Raw genomic sequence first — 15,420 nt, 5'->3', positions numbered from 1 at the left:
AATCTAGCCTGAGCCCTTCATCCTCAGTTCTGCCTCCACTCCATGGGGCTGGGGCACCAGGGCAGTGAGGTGTTTGTGTGGGGGCTACTTCACTGAAGGTTGGGAGCTTTTGGAGGGTCTCTTTTTTTCCCCTCCTTGTGTGGTCCCCAGCTGACTTTTTCTGTGGGTCAGTGCCCTGACCCAAAAAAGGTTCCCCACCCCACCATAAATAAAGACAATGTGGAAAACCTTTTTGTGTTGGACATAATATTTTACATTATTTAAAATGAAGCCTGGCCAGCAGGACCCCATTTGGGGCCCAGCATCCATCTGGCCACAGTGTCCTGTCCTAGCCCCGATCCTGGGGCAGGCCCTGCAGTCCAGCTCCCTTCTGGCTGTAGAAAGGGCTGGTGGTGGGCCCCCTTCTGCTGTGGCACGGGTAGGAAGAAAGGCAATCTGGCTGTGGTGGACAGCGGTGGCTGGCGAGCAGGGGGCACAGCCCCCGAGTAGCATCTGAAAATACTTTCAAATTGTCCCTTTAAAAGTCACTAGATTTTTAAGTTGATAATTATTGTCAGGATTTTTGACAGGTCACTTTTTTGAATTTTGTTAAGTTTTTAGAGTATCAGAGCAATTTGTTTTTCAGCAGGACATCCCTAAATACATTCCTTGTCAGAAAAAAAACAAGTCTGTTATACCTTTCTAAGAAACTAACTTGATAATTAGGAGACGTACATTAGACTCCTATTTGAACGTACTGGAGAGCAAAAATATCAGAAGAGTTGGCATGTGTGAAACCGTACTGAAGACTTCTTTGAAAATGGCTGCTGGAAGTTTTGGGAGTTGAAAACTTTTCCTGCTCTTGCTTATTTAATTAGATGCCAGCCTGACAAGAAATCTCAAGGTCAGCATGTGCTCAATGGGCTTCTCCTTAGCAATATTAAAACGGTTAATCAGGTAAACAATATTGCTTAACCTGTTAACTGATTTAACTTAGCTCCCACCACCCAGCCCCATGGTGGCCAGAGCTGCACTGGCTGGGTGTGGTTGGCCACCAGTGGAATTAACTGACAAGGGATGGTTAACCAATAAGCATTGTATGTTATGCTGACCAAAGCGCCAGTGTGGAGAGGGCAGTGTTAGTGGGAGAAGCTCTCCTGCTGGCTTAATGTTCACTGTTTGGGGAGGTATAGTAATTTATGCTGATGGGAGAGCTTTCTCCCATTGACATAGATAGAACATCTGTACTAGCCGTAGCTAGTGTATTGACAGCACAGCTGTATCGGTGATTTTAGTGTAGACTGGCCCTTAGAGGAGCATACAATTACTTTGAAAGCCTGGAAAATGAGCTGTAACTGTTACCTGCTAGTCTCTGAATTAATTGTGGAAGCCAAGCATGTATATGCTCTCTGAAGAAAGATTACTGCCCTTTGAATCTATTCATGAGGGATGTGGGAATGGAGACTGTTCATTCAGTGTTGTATGTGTACTAGACTTCTTTATTTCCCACTTGCTACTCAAGCCAGCAACGGCAGAAGTTTAGAATTGTCCAGGTGCTGTCACTTGTGTTGTCTAACCTGACAGATATGAAAATGCTATTGGTCACCAGCAATCAGTCTTCACTGGCATTAGCGGTAGTTTGCTACCACAAGGGCTACTAATCTAAATATTCATGTCTGAAAGTGCAGGTACTGATAATAGGAATTCAAATGCCTAAAAAAGTCTGTGTCCCTCCCTTGTAAAGTGTGTGATTTATATTAGGGTCAAAACCCAACATCACTCTGTGTCTGACTAGGCTTGTTTGGTATTGAAGATGCTGGATTGACGTTTAGGATCAATGGCATTAGTTTAATGTATGCATTGTACATTTTTAGATACAAATTAGAAAAAAAACTCTCATGATGAAAATCTCATTGAAATAAGAACATCTTGTACAAGTATTCTATGTCTGAAAGGACATTGGATGATCAATGCTAAATAGAATTTTGGATGGTCATAATTAAAATAAAATGCATCAGCTTTTCATGTTTTTTGCAGTGCTCTCATAGGTATTTTAGTGGTCCAACGTATGCACCGGAGCCTCTGTCCTTTGGGTGTCCCTAATCTGGGAATACCTGTAGTACGGACCCTGGCAGAAGGAGGAGGGAAGAAGCTGGGGGAATGGCAGCACAGTGATGTGCTTCCTGAGGCTTTTCCCTGCTGCTCCCATAGTGGCAGGGGGGTGAGGAGCCAGGTGCCCGATAAGTGCCCCACTCTCATCCCCCTCATACCCAGTCCTCACAAGGCACTCCCTGGTCTGGCATATTCTTTAATCCAGAATACCCTGTTTCCCGGGGTTGCTGGATTAAAGAGTTTCAAGCACTAAACTGTAGAACAGCCAACAGTTGATTTGAAATGAAAATGAAAAGTTGTTCAATTCAGATGAGATAGGGCAAGGGCTGGGAACCTCAGGCCTGGGGGCTGGATGTGGCCCCTGGCTTGCCTTGATCTGACCCCCGAGACTTGTGGGGCCCCTCCCAGCACTGGGAAGCCCTTACTGGTGCTCCAGTCCCACCACTTACCCACCAAAGGACTGGAGCACATAAAATCTACGAAGCTGGGCCCCCCTAGGCTCCGGTGTGTGAGGGGAATGTGGGGAGTGTCTTTCTCCTATTCAGCCAGGGCCACGTCAGTGAGGGTTTATTTTTGTTTTTTTGCTTCTCACTTGAGTGTGGCTCCCAACTGATTTTTTTTGTGGGTGGGCGGCCTCTGACCCAAAAAAGGTTCCCCACTCCTGAGAGAGGAGAACCGTTGGCTTTCTCAAAACAATAACATTACTTTATTTCCACTTTTGAAAAAGAAAATATGGTATTATCTATATTTATAAAGAGGTAATGTGAGTTCATCTGCATTTTTGAAAATTGGACAGGTTAATTAATAGCACTTATGCAAACCATCTGGCTTCTAGGTTTTTTGGCAACATCAAAGTGGAGAGAGAAATTGTTGCAGAGTAGTTATGGGTGTGTCTGTTTAGCTTTAACCTTTACAAGCACCTACTAGTTAGATAGTATCAGTGTTGAAGGCTTCAGTTTAGATAGTTTAGCTGAATTTCTTAGCTTGAGTCGCTTCTAAATATCTGAGCTTGCGTTCTTTTTATTGATTTATGTCAGATGGGATATGTCTTTCAGAATAAATGAGTAAATTTTCCCTTTTCCCTTCAAACATATTTTTACATAGGATTTACGTGGAACCTCTGCACAAAGAGATATTGCAAAGGAAAGACCTGCTAATAATAAGCTGAAGTTGTTGCTTGTTGGATCTAGATGGAGTTTTGGTGACATTTTCCGTGTTGTAATTTGGTCTCCATTTTTGTACCTTTCCTTGTTGTGGAACCAGCTACAGTGCTATGCTCTGCAAACAGTTGTGTGAACAAAGTATCAGCTGTGTAATTGCCCCAAATACTTGGATTTCCAGTACAGCAGACATCTTTTTGCCACAGACTTACGTACGTGAAGTTTCACTGTTATGAATATGAGGTAGTAAATGCGTGAAATGCAAATTGAGAAGTGTCCCCTGGAGCAATCCTCTGATGGGGTATTATCTGGGTGGGGATGTGAGCACAGAATTACTCTCCCATTCCAGCAATGAATGTTTTACCACTTTTAAAAAGAAAAAAGTAAGTGATAATAAATTCTGTTTATGTAAAGCTATGTGTATCCTGACACCTGATTTAAATTTGTATAAGATAGGCAGGATAAAACATCAGTCATCATGTTGTACTCCACTTTGTATGGTAGTAAAACAAATATAATCTTTTTTTTTTTTTAAACTTCCCACTGCCCTTCCATTGTTAGGGAGTGTTCTTAGTTTTTGAAAATTGTGAACTTCATTTGTATCTGAGGTTCTGCCTTTTTGCCAACCAGTGTTGTTTTCATAAAATGTTGTAATCCCATGAGAATACAAGGAACACTGATGATAGTTTGTGAAGATAGTCTCACAACCTAGATTAGCATACTAGCTGGCAGATTATTGAGCTGTTAGCATAGACTGAAATAATGAGGGTGAGGAAGTAGATTCAATAGATGGGGTTTTCAATAGAAGATTTTTGGTTTTATTTAATAAAATGTTCAAATCTTGGGTTTTTTTGTTTGTTTTTTAAATGAAAAGCTAATTATAAATGACTGCAAAACGTTATGTAGAAACACTGCATCCTCTGTTCACTTTACAGCTGCCAAAATACGGGACCGTGAAATAATGGTCTGCTAGTCTGCTAAATAAGAGTCCGACTTCCACAATGCCTGTGCAGGCAGCTCAGTGGACAGAGTTTCTGTCCTGTCCAATCTGCTACAATGAGTTTGATGAGAATGTCCACAAGCCCATCAGTTTAGGTTGCTCACACACCGTCTGTAAGACCTGCCTGAACAAACTTCATCGCAAAGCATGTCCTTTCGACCAGACTGCCATCAACACAGACATCGATATGCTTCCTGTAAACTTTGCTCTTCTCCAGTTAGTTGGAGCCCAGGTATGACTTAAGGAGCTCTTTACTTTTTCCCAGCATTATCATTTATGTTTTACCATTGCAGCAGGAATAAATCTTTACTGTTCCAATCTAGGAAAACAAATATCAGATGTTTTCTGCCATCAGAGGGCATGTACACACTACAAAAACAATCTCAACAGGGGACCATCTTACCAGACAGTTGTTCCTAGTCACAATTAAAATAATGTTTCTTCATCTTGCATAGACAGAACTCTGGGTTATAACGATGACCCTAAAATGTGCCGTAGTTCTGGACAGAATATGTGTGTAACATCATTTTAAGACTGTCTTTCAATATGGCTGGGTGTACAACTGTGTGTCCTCCTCAAGGACAATCAACAGTGTCATTAGAAAAGTAAATCTGCAGATTACACTCATTTATCCTTCATTGGGAACTAGTTTAGTCAAAACCTCAGGCCAGGTTTATATTGGTGGATAAGATCGATGCAAGATACGTAACTCGAGCCACATGAACTGCATATCTGGAGTTGACAAACCTTGCATCGATTTCCCCCTCTCCCCCCCCCAGAGGACAACAGGAGAAACTCTCCTTTCTACTTCCCTTACTCCTTGCAAGAGTGAGGAGTACCGTAGTTGACGTGGTGACCCTCTGCATTTGATTTTTTGCGGGTCTTCACTAGACCCGCTAAATCGAACCCAGGAAGATCAATTACTGGATGATGGATGATCTGGCAAGTGGAGACATTGCCTCAGGTTCTTTCTTACGTTGAAAAGTATCTGACCTCTGAACCCAGGTTGAGCCATCCCATTCTTTTGAAGCACCCATGATGCGGGTGTTGAGGTTGCACTTTGAGAGCGAGTCTCATCAACTAACTGATTTAGGAACACTTACCTGGTGACACAGGAATGTTCATAAAATGAGTATCACACTTCAGGAAGCTTGTAAGTAAATAATGTCTTTCTCTTGTGCCCTTTCACATGTATTTTCAAAGGTCACCTCTTCACTTGCCATGCCGGAGATCGATCTTCTGGCATTCGATTTAGTGGGTCTAGTTAAGACCCACTAGATCAGACAATTAGGGCAGCTGCATTATGTTACCATAGCTGTTGTCTTCAGTAGTCCTTTGCTGTATTATGATTACCTTGGAGTTGAACCTGTCTTTCACCATTTTTGTGAAGAACAGTGTACACCTATGGTGTTGTGTAGTTAGTAATAATGGTACTTAGCATGTGAAAAATTGTTTACCAACTACAACCAGAGTTCCCTGTAAGCTGAGTGCTTTTGCAGCCACCCAGGAGAGATTCAGGTGCCACCCAGCTGATTAACAGTGCTCACAGCTCGCAGCAACCGGCACCATGTGTTTCTATTGGTGGTGCACATAACAAAATGTGTTCTGCACGTGAATGGAAAAAATTAGAGAACACATTGGCTATAACTCCCTTTTCTTTTCTTTGCAATATTTGTAGGTACCAGATCATCAGACAGTAAAGTTAAGTAACCTAGGAGAGAACAAACATTATGAGGTAGCAAAGAAATGTGTTGAGGATTTGGCACTCTACTTAAAGCCACTAAGTGGAGGAAAGGGTAAGTCTTCTTAAAACTCTGCAATTCTTGGTGTGTCAGACAGTCTTACTCTTTAACAACCGTATGTTCTCCGTGCTAATTAGTGTCATGCTATGAAGTGATAGTCTTTCTGATTTTCTGATAAGTTTTGTCTTTTTACTGGTTCATGCACATATATGGTGCTTTGTAAATAACAATCTAACAACTGTATTGTTTTTGCTTTTGAAGGTAACAAATGTGATTTTCATTTAATAGAGTTCTCACCTGAGCATAGGAAAGAAACCCATGTTCTCTCTAAAGGCTTGTCTAGACTACGCTGAAGTTCCAAAAGAGGAATTTGCATATCTTCTTCTGATCTCACTTCAAAAGCAGAGCTTTCAAAAGTGAAAGTAGTTGGGACACTGCTTCTTTTTTTTTTTTCTTCTTCTTCTTCTTCTTCCGGCAAACCTCCCGCCCCTTTTGAAAAGCCGTGTAAACCTCATTTTTTGAGGAAGAGCGGCTTTTCAAAAAAGGGGGAGGTTTGCAAATAAAAACCGTGTCCCGACTACTTTCACTTTTGAAAGCTGTGCTTTCAAAAGTGAGATCGGAAGAAGATATGCAAATTCCCACAGAATTTGCATATCCTCTTTCGAAACTTCAGCTTAGTGTAGACATAACCATAGTTAGACAGGTTTGGTTTCACATAGCTAGATATACAATTTTAATTTTAATTCCTTTATTAATCATCTGTCCAGCTATGATTGCAATGACAAGGGGAGGACTAAACAAAACAGTGCCAGTAATCCTTTTTGGTGGTCTGCAGGGAAGTAAACAATGTTCTGCAATCCGGGTTGAAAGCTGCCCAAAGTGTGTTATGCTCAAAAGTGAGTCAGGGATCCTAGATAAACCCTAAAATTGTCTAACTTGGCACAGAAATGGGGTATAGAGCAAAAAGAGATTAATTTAATACACGTCTTGGTAAGAAATGGACAGGGCAGTTGGATCAGTATTGTGGTGGTGAGTGGTGAATTAGCTCTTACCCCATCATGTTCACGTTTAGCCCATGGCATTGGTCTGTGACTTACACTAGAAATGGTTGTTCACTTTTAACTTAGTTGTCTATTTATCTCATTCTTTAAAGGAGTTGCTAGTTTGAATCAGAGTGCACTGAGCCGTCCAATGCAAAGGAAACTGGTGACGCTGGTGAACTGTCAGCTGGTGGAGGAGGAGGGTCGTGTTAGAGCTATGCGGGCAGCACGCTCACTTGGTGAAAGAACTGTAACAGAACTGATTTTACAGCACCAGAACCCTCAGCAACTGTCTGCCAATCTTTGGGCTGCTGTTAGGGCACGAGGATGCCAGTTTCTAGGACCAGGTAGGACACTTGCAGAATGGATCTGGCTGGGTTTTTTCTTACCAGGAATAATGTTCCTTGGGAGTTTTGTCATTGCCATTTGGAAGATGACGTGCTCTTGTTTTTCAGGTTATGGGAATGGGCTACGGGAAAGTGGAAAAGGTTGAGCATTGTAACCAATATACCTCTTGGCTTTGTTATGATCTATCCCTGGGTGCAGCAGGGAAATGTTCCCCAAATCTCAGACTATTATAAACAGATGTATTTTCCTTACTGTCTGTAGCCCAGTATTTAATATACTGCTAGTACTGAGCAGTGAGAGCATAGGCACCTGGTTCCTCATTGAGATATGTTTGTGTTTCTACCTTAAGCCATGGAATCCAAAACCACCAGCCCAGGTTGCATGGTAATACTGTGCTACAAGCAGTTAAGTTATAATTTATTGCTTTTGACTCTGTGATAAAATCCAGCTATATCCAGTAAATTGATGCCAAATGGAGTGCAGGCTCATCAGAAGATTCTGTTTGTTGGTAGTGCTGTCAACTTGTAATTCTTATGGGTAGTTCTAACACTCCTGTGTGATTCCTACTGTTCGATTTCATGCAACTTCCTAGTACAATATTGACACGCTATAGGAAATGAAAAGGGCTGAATGCTGAGACTGTCAATGTAAAACCAAAAGTTAAAAGAAGCCGGTATTATTGAAAACAAGGAGGCCTGAATCATTGTCTCCTTTTACTAGAACCATTTACTGCATTTCAAGCACTTCTGTGTTTTATATCTGAACTAGCAGATTTCTGAAAATGGGGCAAGTTTTCACTGACTGTATCTTGAAAACCCTGCACAAGTACAAAATTGGTATGTGCATCTGGAAAATTATGCCCCAGGATATAAAATAGATTTGCAGGGTTCTGTATATTTTGCTATGGTTGGTTGTTGGACTAAAAATAGTTAATATTGTGGACAAGATCTCTCAAACAAAATGTTACTGTGTACACCGTTAGTGTGATAGTCTTGCTTTTCTTAAGACTATTTCTTTTTTATGTTTGAAGCTATGCAGGAAGAGGCTTTAAAACTTGTGTTATTGGCACTTGAAGATGGCTCTGCGCTCTCAAGAAAAGTTTTGGTACTTTTTGTTGTACAAAGACTAGAACCAAGATTTCCTCAGGCATCAAAAACAAGCATTGGTCATGTTGTACAACTACTGTATCGAGCGTCCTGCTTTAAGGTAAAAGATTGGGTCATTTCAAATGAAAATTTGCTTTTTATTTTTTGCAACTTTAATATCAGCTTTATTTTTTAAAGCTTTTTGATACATCAGCAATATTTAGCATATAGTTCTGAGGAATAATATGACATGACTCTATTTCACCTGCAACATGCTTCTCAAATTCAGAACTTGCCCATTCTAAAGATATAGTGAAGCATCAAGAAGTGAGCCAAAACTGATTGATAACCTAACACCACAACTGCAGCCTCAGCGCACACACACATGATAAAACTGAAGTGTATGGAGAGTGAATCCTAATGCATTCAGTACTGATACATTCATTACAATGCACATGAGATGCTTAAATTTCTCATTTATTATACCCTATCTCTTTATACCACTGAATGCTCCCATTCCTTGTGCTCTAAAGAGTAAGAGATCAGGAACAGGAAGTGAACTCCACTTTACTGTGTAGCAGCATGGATCATGATTGTTAAGAAATGGCCTACAAAGGCAACAAAATGTCAGCTGACAAACAGGAGTCTGATTTAGGTATCTTTGATAGAATATCCATATTTGATACAAAAGCTCTTGTGTTCAATGACACAGGAAGATGGTTAAATTATTTCAACATATGGTATATTTTAAAAGGCTTAGTGTATACTTGATATACACATAACGTAAGCAAAGTCTCAGAGGGGTAGCCTTGTTAGTTTGTAAATAAAAAAACAAAATAGTAGTCCTGTAGCACTTTAGAGACCAACAAATATATAAACATATGTAGCAGGGGTCGGCAACCTTTTCAAACGAAAGAGCCAAACTACATCAAAATTCAGAACAAGTGGTCCATAAAGAGCTATATAAGAATGCCCGTTTGCATGACTGAAAATATACAACTTAATATTATTGATAATTGACATGATGATTAATATCCTAAATGAAACATTGTAGTCAGACTTTATTTAATGGGACTTCTACTGCTGCATCTTTTTGCATGTTTCTTTGAAGTTTACTTCATAACTGGTCAAATGCTGCTTCATTCTGGCTTCTTGTCAGTCTTATGGTAGGGGGTTGGGGTGTGTGGGAGGTGCAGGAAGCAGGGCAGGGCACTGGGGGGGTGGGAAGTAGAGTATGTAGGTGGAGCCCTGGGGCTGTATTACCTGACCACACTTGGGGCTGGGCTGCTGCACCCAGACGTGAGTGACTGGCCAAGAGGCCCAGCAAGGATTGCCACAGCAGGATCGTGGCCTCCCCTCCTACCAGGGCCAGCTTTAGGAAGTGGGGCCCAATTCGAACAATTTTGACGGGGCCCCACAGCAATTTTTGTTGGGGGGAGGAAGCACACAAGTTTCAATGGGGGGCCCCAGGAATTCTTTTAATTGGGGGGGGGGGAGGAAGAAAAGCACAAAATCCCCCGCCAACACACACGCAAACACGCACCCTCCTTGTGTGGTTCTGTTGTTGCTTGTGTCACTGTTGCAATTATAGATCTTGAGCCACCCTATTATGGTTCACTTTGTCTCAGTTTACCAGTCAGAAACATGGGATAATATCACTCTGCTAAAGGTGTATTTGAGGGTTAATATATAAAATACACTGTGATCCACAGATAAAAGGTGCATGTAAGAGCCAGGTATTTTTCTTAATACTGGTATTAATGGGTTTTCTGTAACATATACTGTAAGTCAGGGGTGGGCAAAGGGGCCTCCGCGGGCTTAATCTGGCCTGCCAAGTGGGTTGATCTGTCCTGTGGCCGCCCTCTCGGTCCCCCAACCCCAGGCCAGTCGAGACCTAGGAATGGGGGAAATGTGCAAAGTCTCCTCCCCCCACCAGGGGCACGTGGCACCAGAGGGAACCGCACACCCCTGGTGGGGCAGGGCAGGGGAGCCAGAGACTATGTCCACTTCCCCCTCCCCCCCCCCTTCCAGTGGCTCAGAGGCACAGGGAGGCAAGGCGCCTTCCGAACAAAGGGGAAAGCATCCCATTCTCCCCCCCCCCCCCCCCCCCGGATGCTTCTTTTTTCCTTCTTCCCCACCTTTCCCTGACCCCATTGGCCTGGGGGCAGAAGAAGCATGGGAAGTCTCCTCACACTGCCAGGGGCACATGGTGCCTAGAGGGAGCCCCCAGCTGTTCAAAACAGCTGGTGGTTCCCTCTAGGTGCTGGGGGAGGCAAAGACTTCCTGTGCTCCCCTACCTCCAGGCCAATCTGGGTCTGTGGGAGCACTTGAAGTCTCTTGGCCCCGCCCCTTCTGCCTGAGGCCCCGCCCCTTCCGCTGTGGCCCGCAACCACTTCCAAAATTGGCAAAGTGGCCCCCCCTTTAAAAATTATTGCCCATCCCTGCTCTAAGTTATAGAATGTGTCGCAACTTTTTAATCTCCTCCCCTGCGTTTACCAGTTAAGTCAAAGGAAAATTCCAGAATTTGTTTTTTAATATGGAACTGAAGGTCTAGTAATGACTGACTGTACAACACTGGATGATCTGGCGACCCTGCAGTACTGGAGGTGCCCTGCAGGGGGATGAATATTTGGAAGGACTAAGTGTTGATTCTTTATCCCATGGCACACTTGTTTATTCAAGCCAAACTACATAGCTACCCTGCTCTGCTGGACTCTGATGTAATAACAGACACATGAAGCTTTTAAACATTGTTGAATTCTTTATTTTTAGGTCACCAAAAGAGATGAAGATTCTTCTTTGATGCAGCTTAAAGAGGAATTTCGGAGTTATGAGGCTTTACGGAGGGAGCATGATGCCCAAATTGTCCACATTGCCATGGAAGCGGGACTTCGAATTTCACCAGAACAATGGTCTTCCCTCCTTTATGGCGACTTGGCACACAAGTCGCACATGCAATCCATTATTGACAAGGTGTGTCAGTTGGGTAGATGTACTATACTTTGGATTTAACAGAATACAAAACAGAAGCAGGTTTTAAACTAGTCTCTGATTTTGACTAAGTTGAATATGACCAGGGACTCAGGTAGCTGTTTTTGTACTTAGTCTTTATGTACAAAGCCCTTTCAGAATGTTTGCAAAGGTCAGAGAGAAACAGTGTGAAAAATCACTTAGTCTAGTTCTGTGTCTTATGATGAAGCTTCATAGGGCAGATTCTGAGCTGAGAATTTTAATTTCTCACCACTGATAATCACTATATGCAATCTGAAGACACTATCAATCTCATTTTGGAGCCCATTTCTCTTGAAAGAAAATGACAATACTTTTTCTGTTAAAATGTTTAATTTATAGAATTAAGAGCTTTCGTGTTACTCTTATTCTCAGCTCCAGTCTCCAGAATCATTTGCAAAAAGTGTACAGGAGTTGACAATTGTCTTGCAACGTACAGGTGATCCAGCAAATTTAAATCGACTTAGGCCTCATTTAGAGCTTCTGGCAAACATAGATCCTAATCCAGGTATGTGAATGGTGCTAATAAATGATAAAAAAACAAAACAAAAAAAACAACTTTTTTTCTTTATTTTTCATAAAAAATATAAGTATACTGGTAATACATTCTGTTTCTTTTCTAAACAATTCTCCTCAGTTGATGTTTTTAAACTGCTATTCAAGATTGTTTCCTATTAATCTTTGTACTGGATGTTTCTTGCATAATATAAAAGTTGTCTCTTATTGAAGATGATGATATTGTAATTATTGTTGAAATAGGCTTACGTTTATCAATTGTAGATGCAACTTCTCCAACATGGGAGCAGCTGGAAAATGCGATGGTGGCAGTGAAGACAGTGGTACATGGGCTAGTGGATTTTATTCAGAACTATAGTAGAAAAGGTCATGAAACACCACAGGTAACTACATCTGTTTATTACCTCTATTTCTCAGTGTTCTGTGATGCTTTAGCAAAAACTCTTAACTTACTTAAAAAAAAAATGTTGATTTAGAGTAGTTGTAGCCTAGTCAGGCTTTTGTTACCATGAAATACAGTAAGATTAATATTGGAGGCCCATATTCATGAGCGGAGAGTATCTGATGCCATTTACCAAGATCCTGTCTATACATTTAAAAATAGATATTGATTGATAGCACAGGGAATCCAATCCAGTCTTCCTTTTGTAGGAAAAAGGTATCTGTTTCTACAATGCTTTAAGGATACACTTGAGTAGAACCCCCAGGGTTTTAAAAATAATGCATTAGGACCTCTCCTGTTTGACTGACTAGCATGGGGGTAGGGACCCTTTTTTGGGTCAGGGGCTGTTGACCCACAGAAAAATCAGTTGGGGGCTGCACACAATTGAGAAGCAAAGTTAGAAGCTCCTTGACTGAGAAGGAGACAGGCACTCCCCACATTCCTCTTGCACACCAGAGCCTAGGGGCGCCCAGGCTCAGGGTGTGTCTAGACTACAGGGTTTTGTCGACCAAAAGTGGGCTTTTGTCAACAAAACTGTACCTGCGTCTACACTACCGCTGAGTTCTTTCAACAGAACGTTGACAGAACTCGGCAGTTTTGTCGACAGTGGTAAACCTCATTCTACGAGGAATAACGCCTTTTGTTGACAGGCGTCGTGGGCAGAAAAGCCTGGTCTGCTGGGGGGGAGGGAGCACTAGCTGCGCCCCCCCCCCCCCAGCAGACCAGGTAGAAACGGAGCAAAGCCTCGGAGGCTGCCCGCAGCGGGACAGCCCAGGCGCGCCGCGGCTGTCCCGCTGCGGGCGGCCTCCGAGGCTTTGCTCGCTGTCTCCCTGGTCTGCTGGTCAGACCAGGGAGATGGGGATCAAAGCCGCGGAGGACGCCCACAGCGGGACAGCCCAGGCGTCCTCCGTGGCTTTGCTCCGCGTCTCCCTGGTCTGACCAGCAGACCAGGGAGACGGGGAGCAGCTTTTCTCACTCTGGAGGACGCAGGCGGCGGGACCGCGGCTCATCTGGGCGTCCCGCCGCTCCCGTCCTCCGGGGCGAGAAAAGCCCCGTTCGTAACTGCGGATCCGACATAAGTCGGATCCGCGTAACTCGGGGACTGCCTGTGCTGCTATACTGGGACTATTTTAACCTGTCAAACCCCAGTGGTGCCACATTAGTTAGCTCATTACTTGCATACTAAGGTTTCTTGTCTTGCTTAATGAAGACAGTTGTTTACTCTAGTGTCTCTGTGAACAAATGAAGAAAAAGGATATAAGAACTTCTTAGCTGATGTGTCTCCCCGTACATTGGTATTCTAATTTATATGTAATGGCCTCGTTATACATTTGTTTTAGAGCTGCTGCACAGTTAAAAATAATAAATACCATTTATTTTAAATATTTGGATGTTTCCTATATTTTTAAATATATTGTTTTCGAAGAATCATGAAAGCTGAACTTACAGTTATAGAATTCTGTACTAAAAAGGCCCCCCAAAACAAAACAATGTAAAACTTGAGAGTCCTACTTCTTGTTGAGCCAATGACTTGGACAAACAAGTTTGGTTGCAATTTGCAGGAGATAATACTGCATGCTGCTTCTTTACAACGTCACCTGAAAGTGAGAACAGACATTCATATGGCTCTGTTGTGGCTGGCGTTACAAGGTATTTTTGTAACAGATGCACTAAAGATTCATGTCTCTTCATGCTTCATCAAGAATTCCAGAGGCTATGTGTTTTTATGCTGATAGTGGGTTCTGCTTGAGAACAATCCAAAACAATCTGAGTCCGATGCCACCGGCATAAGGTTAATTTTCTTTTTTGCTTGTTTGTGTTCTGTAGTTTCCACTTTCAGAGTGTTGCTCTTTTAAGACTAATGAACCCATGTTTCACACTTCATCCCTCTTAGATTTTGGATGACACTTCAGATTCTTAAACCTTGGTCGAGGGCCGTAGCTATCTTCCGAACTCTCACATTGGTACCTTCTTTGCATTTTGTGAAAGTGTTCTTAAAACAAAATGTGCTGGGGTCATCATCCAAGACTGCTACAACATGAAATATATGGCAGAATGCAGGTAAAACAGTGCAGGAGGCATTCCATTCTCCCTCAGGAGTTCAGTCACAAATTTTAATTAATGCATTATTTTTTAAAGAGCATCCTCAGCATGGAAGCATGTCCTCTGGAATGATGGAGGAAGCATGAAGGGGCATACGAATATATAGGATATCTGGCAGTAAATACCTTGCAACGCTGGCTACAAAAGTGCCTTGTAAACCCCTATTCTCACTTTCTGATGAAATTGTAAATAAGAAGCAGGAGCCGTCTCTCCCATCAGTGTAAACAAATTTGTTTGTCTTAGCGATTGGCTGAACAAGAAGTAGGACTGAGTAGACTTGTAGGCTCTAAGGTTTTATATTTTGGTTTTGAGTGCAGTCATGTATCCAAAAAAAATCTGCATTTGTAAGTTGTGCTTTCATGGTAAAGAGCTTGCACTTCAGTACTTGTATGAGTTGAATTAAAAAAAAATTCTTTTGTCTATCATTTTCACAGTACACACACACATATATAAAAATAAAAAATAATATTGTGAGCAATGTACACTTTTATTCTGTGTCAAATTGAAATCAATACTGAAAGTGTAGAAAAGCATCAAAAATATTTAACACATTTCAGATGCTGTTTTATTGTTTAACAGTGCAATAGATCATGATTAATTTTGAGTTAATTGCCTAAAATAACGCCGATTAATCAGCAGCCCTTATACTCTTTATAAATAAATCTATCTTTTTAACGCCATTAGTTGTGTTCTATCTATTTTTATACATATACATGAATCGTAGAACTGGAAGGGACCTTGAGAGATCATCAATTCTAGTCCTCTGCCCTCATGCAGGACCAACCACCATCTAAATCGGGGTGGGCAAAAGGGCCTCCCTGGGCTGGATTTGGCCTGCCGAGCAGATTGATTCAGCCCACAGAGGACCTGCTGCTCCCCCGCCC

General features: G+C 42.2%; 1 protein-coding gene and 1 non-coding gene across 5 annotated transcripts in view; both read left to right on the top strand.

Annotated features, from left to right (window-relative positions):
• The window catches only part of RC3H2 (ring finger and CCCH-type domains 2), a 49,915-nt gene that overhangs the window by 6,141 nt on the left and 28,354 nt on the right, over window positions 1-15,420 (top strand). For 2 of the 4 annotated variants that reach the window (XM_075905605.1, XM_075905607.1), the window contains exons 2-9: window positions 3,196-3,463; window positions 4,187-4,483; window positions 5,930-6,047; window positions 7,147-7,380; window positions 8,412-8,587; window positions 11,239-11,439; window positions 11,851-11,983; window positions 12,256-12,374. In XM_075905605.1, coding sequence (XP_075761720.1) covers window positions 4,253-4,483; window positions 5,930-6,047; window positions 7,147-7,380; window positions 8,412-8,587; window positions 11,239-11,439; window positions 11,851-11,983; window positions 12,256-12,374 — 1,212 coding nt within the window. In that variant the 5' untranslated portion in view covers window positions 3,196-3,463; window positions 4,187-4,252. Of the gene's footprint in view, window positions 1-3,195; window positions 3,464-3,485; window positions 3,635-4,186; window positions 4,484-5,929; window positions 6,048-7,146; window positions 7,381-8,411; window positions 8,588-11,238; window positions 11,440-11,850; window positions 11,984-12,255; window positions 12,375-15,420 lie in introns of those variants that run through there. The other 2 variants (XM_006121933.4, XM_075905606.1) reach the window with 2 other exon arrangements.
• LOC112545591 (small nucleolar RNA SNORD90) lies at window positions 11,635-11,750 on the top strand. The gene has a single exon (XR_003089121.1). It is a non-coding gene; the product is annotated as a small nucleolar RNA SNORD90 (small nucleolar RNA).

This window comes from Pelodiscus sinensis, chromosome 22 (assembly GCF_049634645.1).
Source record: "Pelodiscus sinensis isolate JC-2024 chromosome 22, ASM4963464v1, whole genome shotgun sequence".
NCBI lineage: Eukaryota > Metazoa > Chordata > Testudines > Trionychidae > Pelodiscus > Pelodiscus sinensis.
The sequence above is the reverse complement of the archived record's forward strand: the minus strand, read 5'-3'. Positions and strand labels throughout refer to the sequence as shown.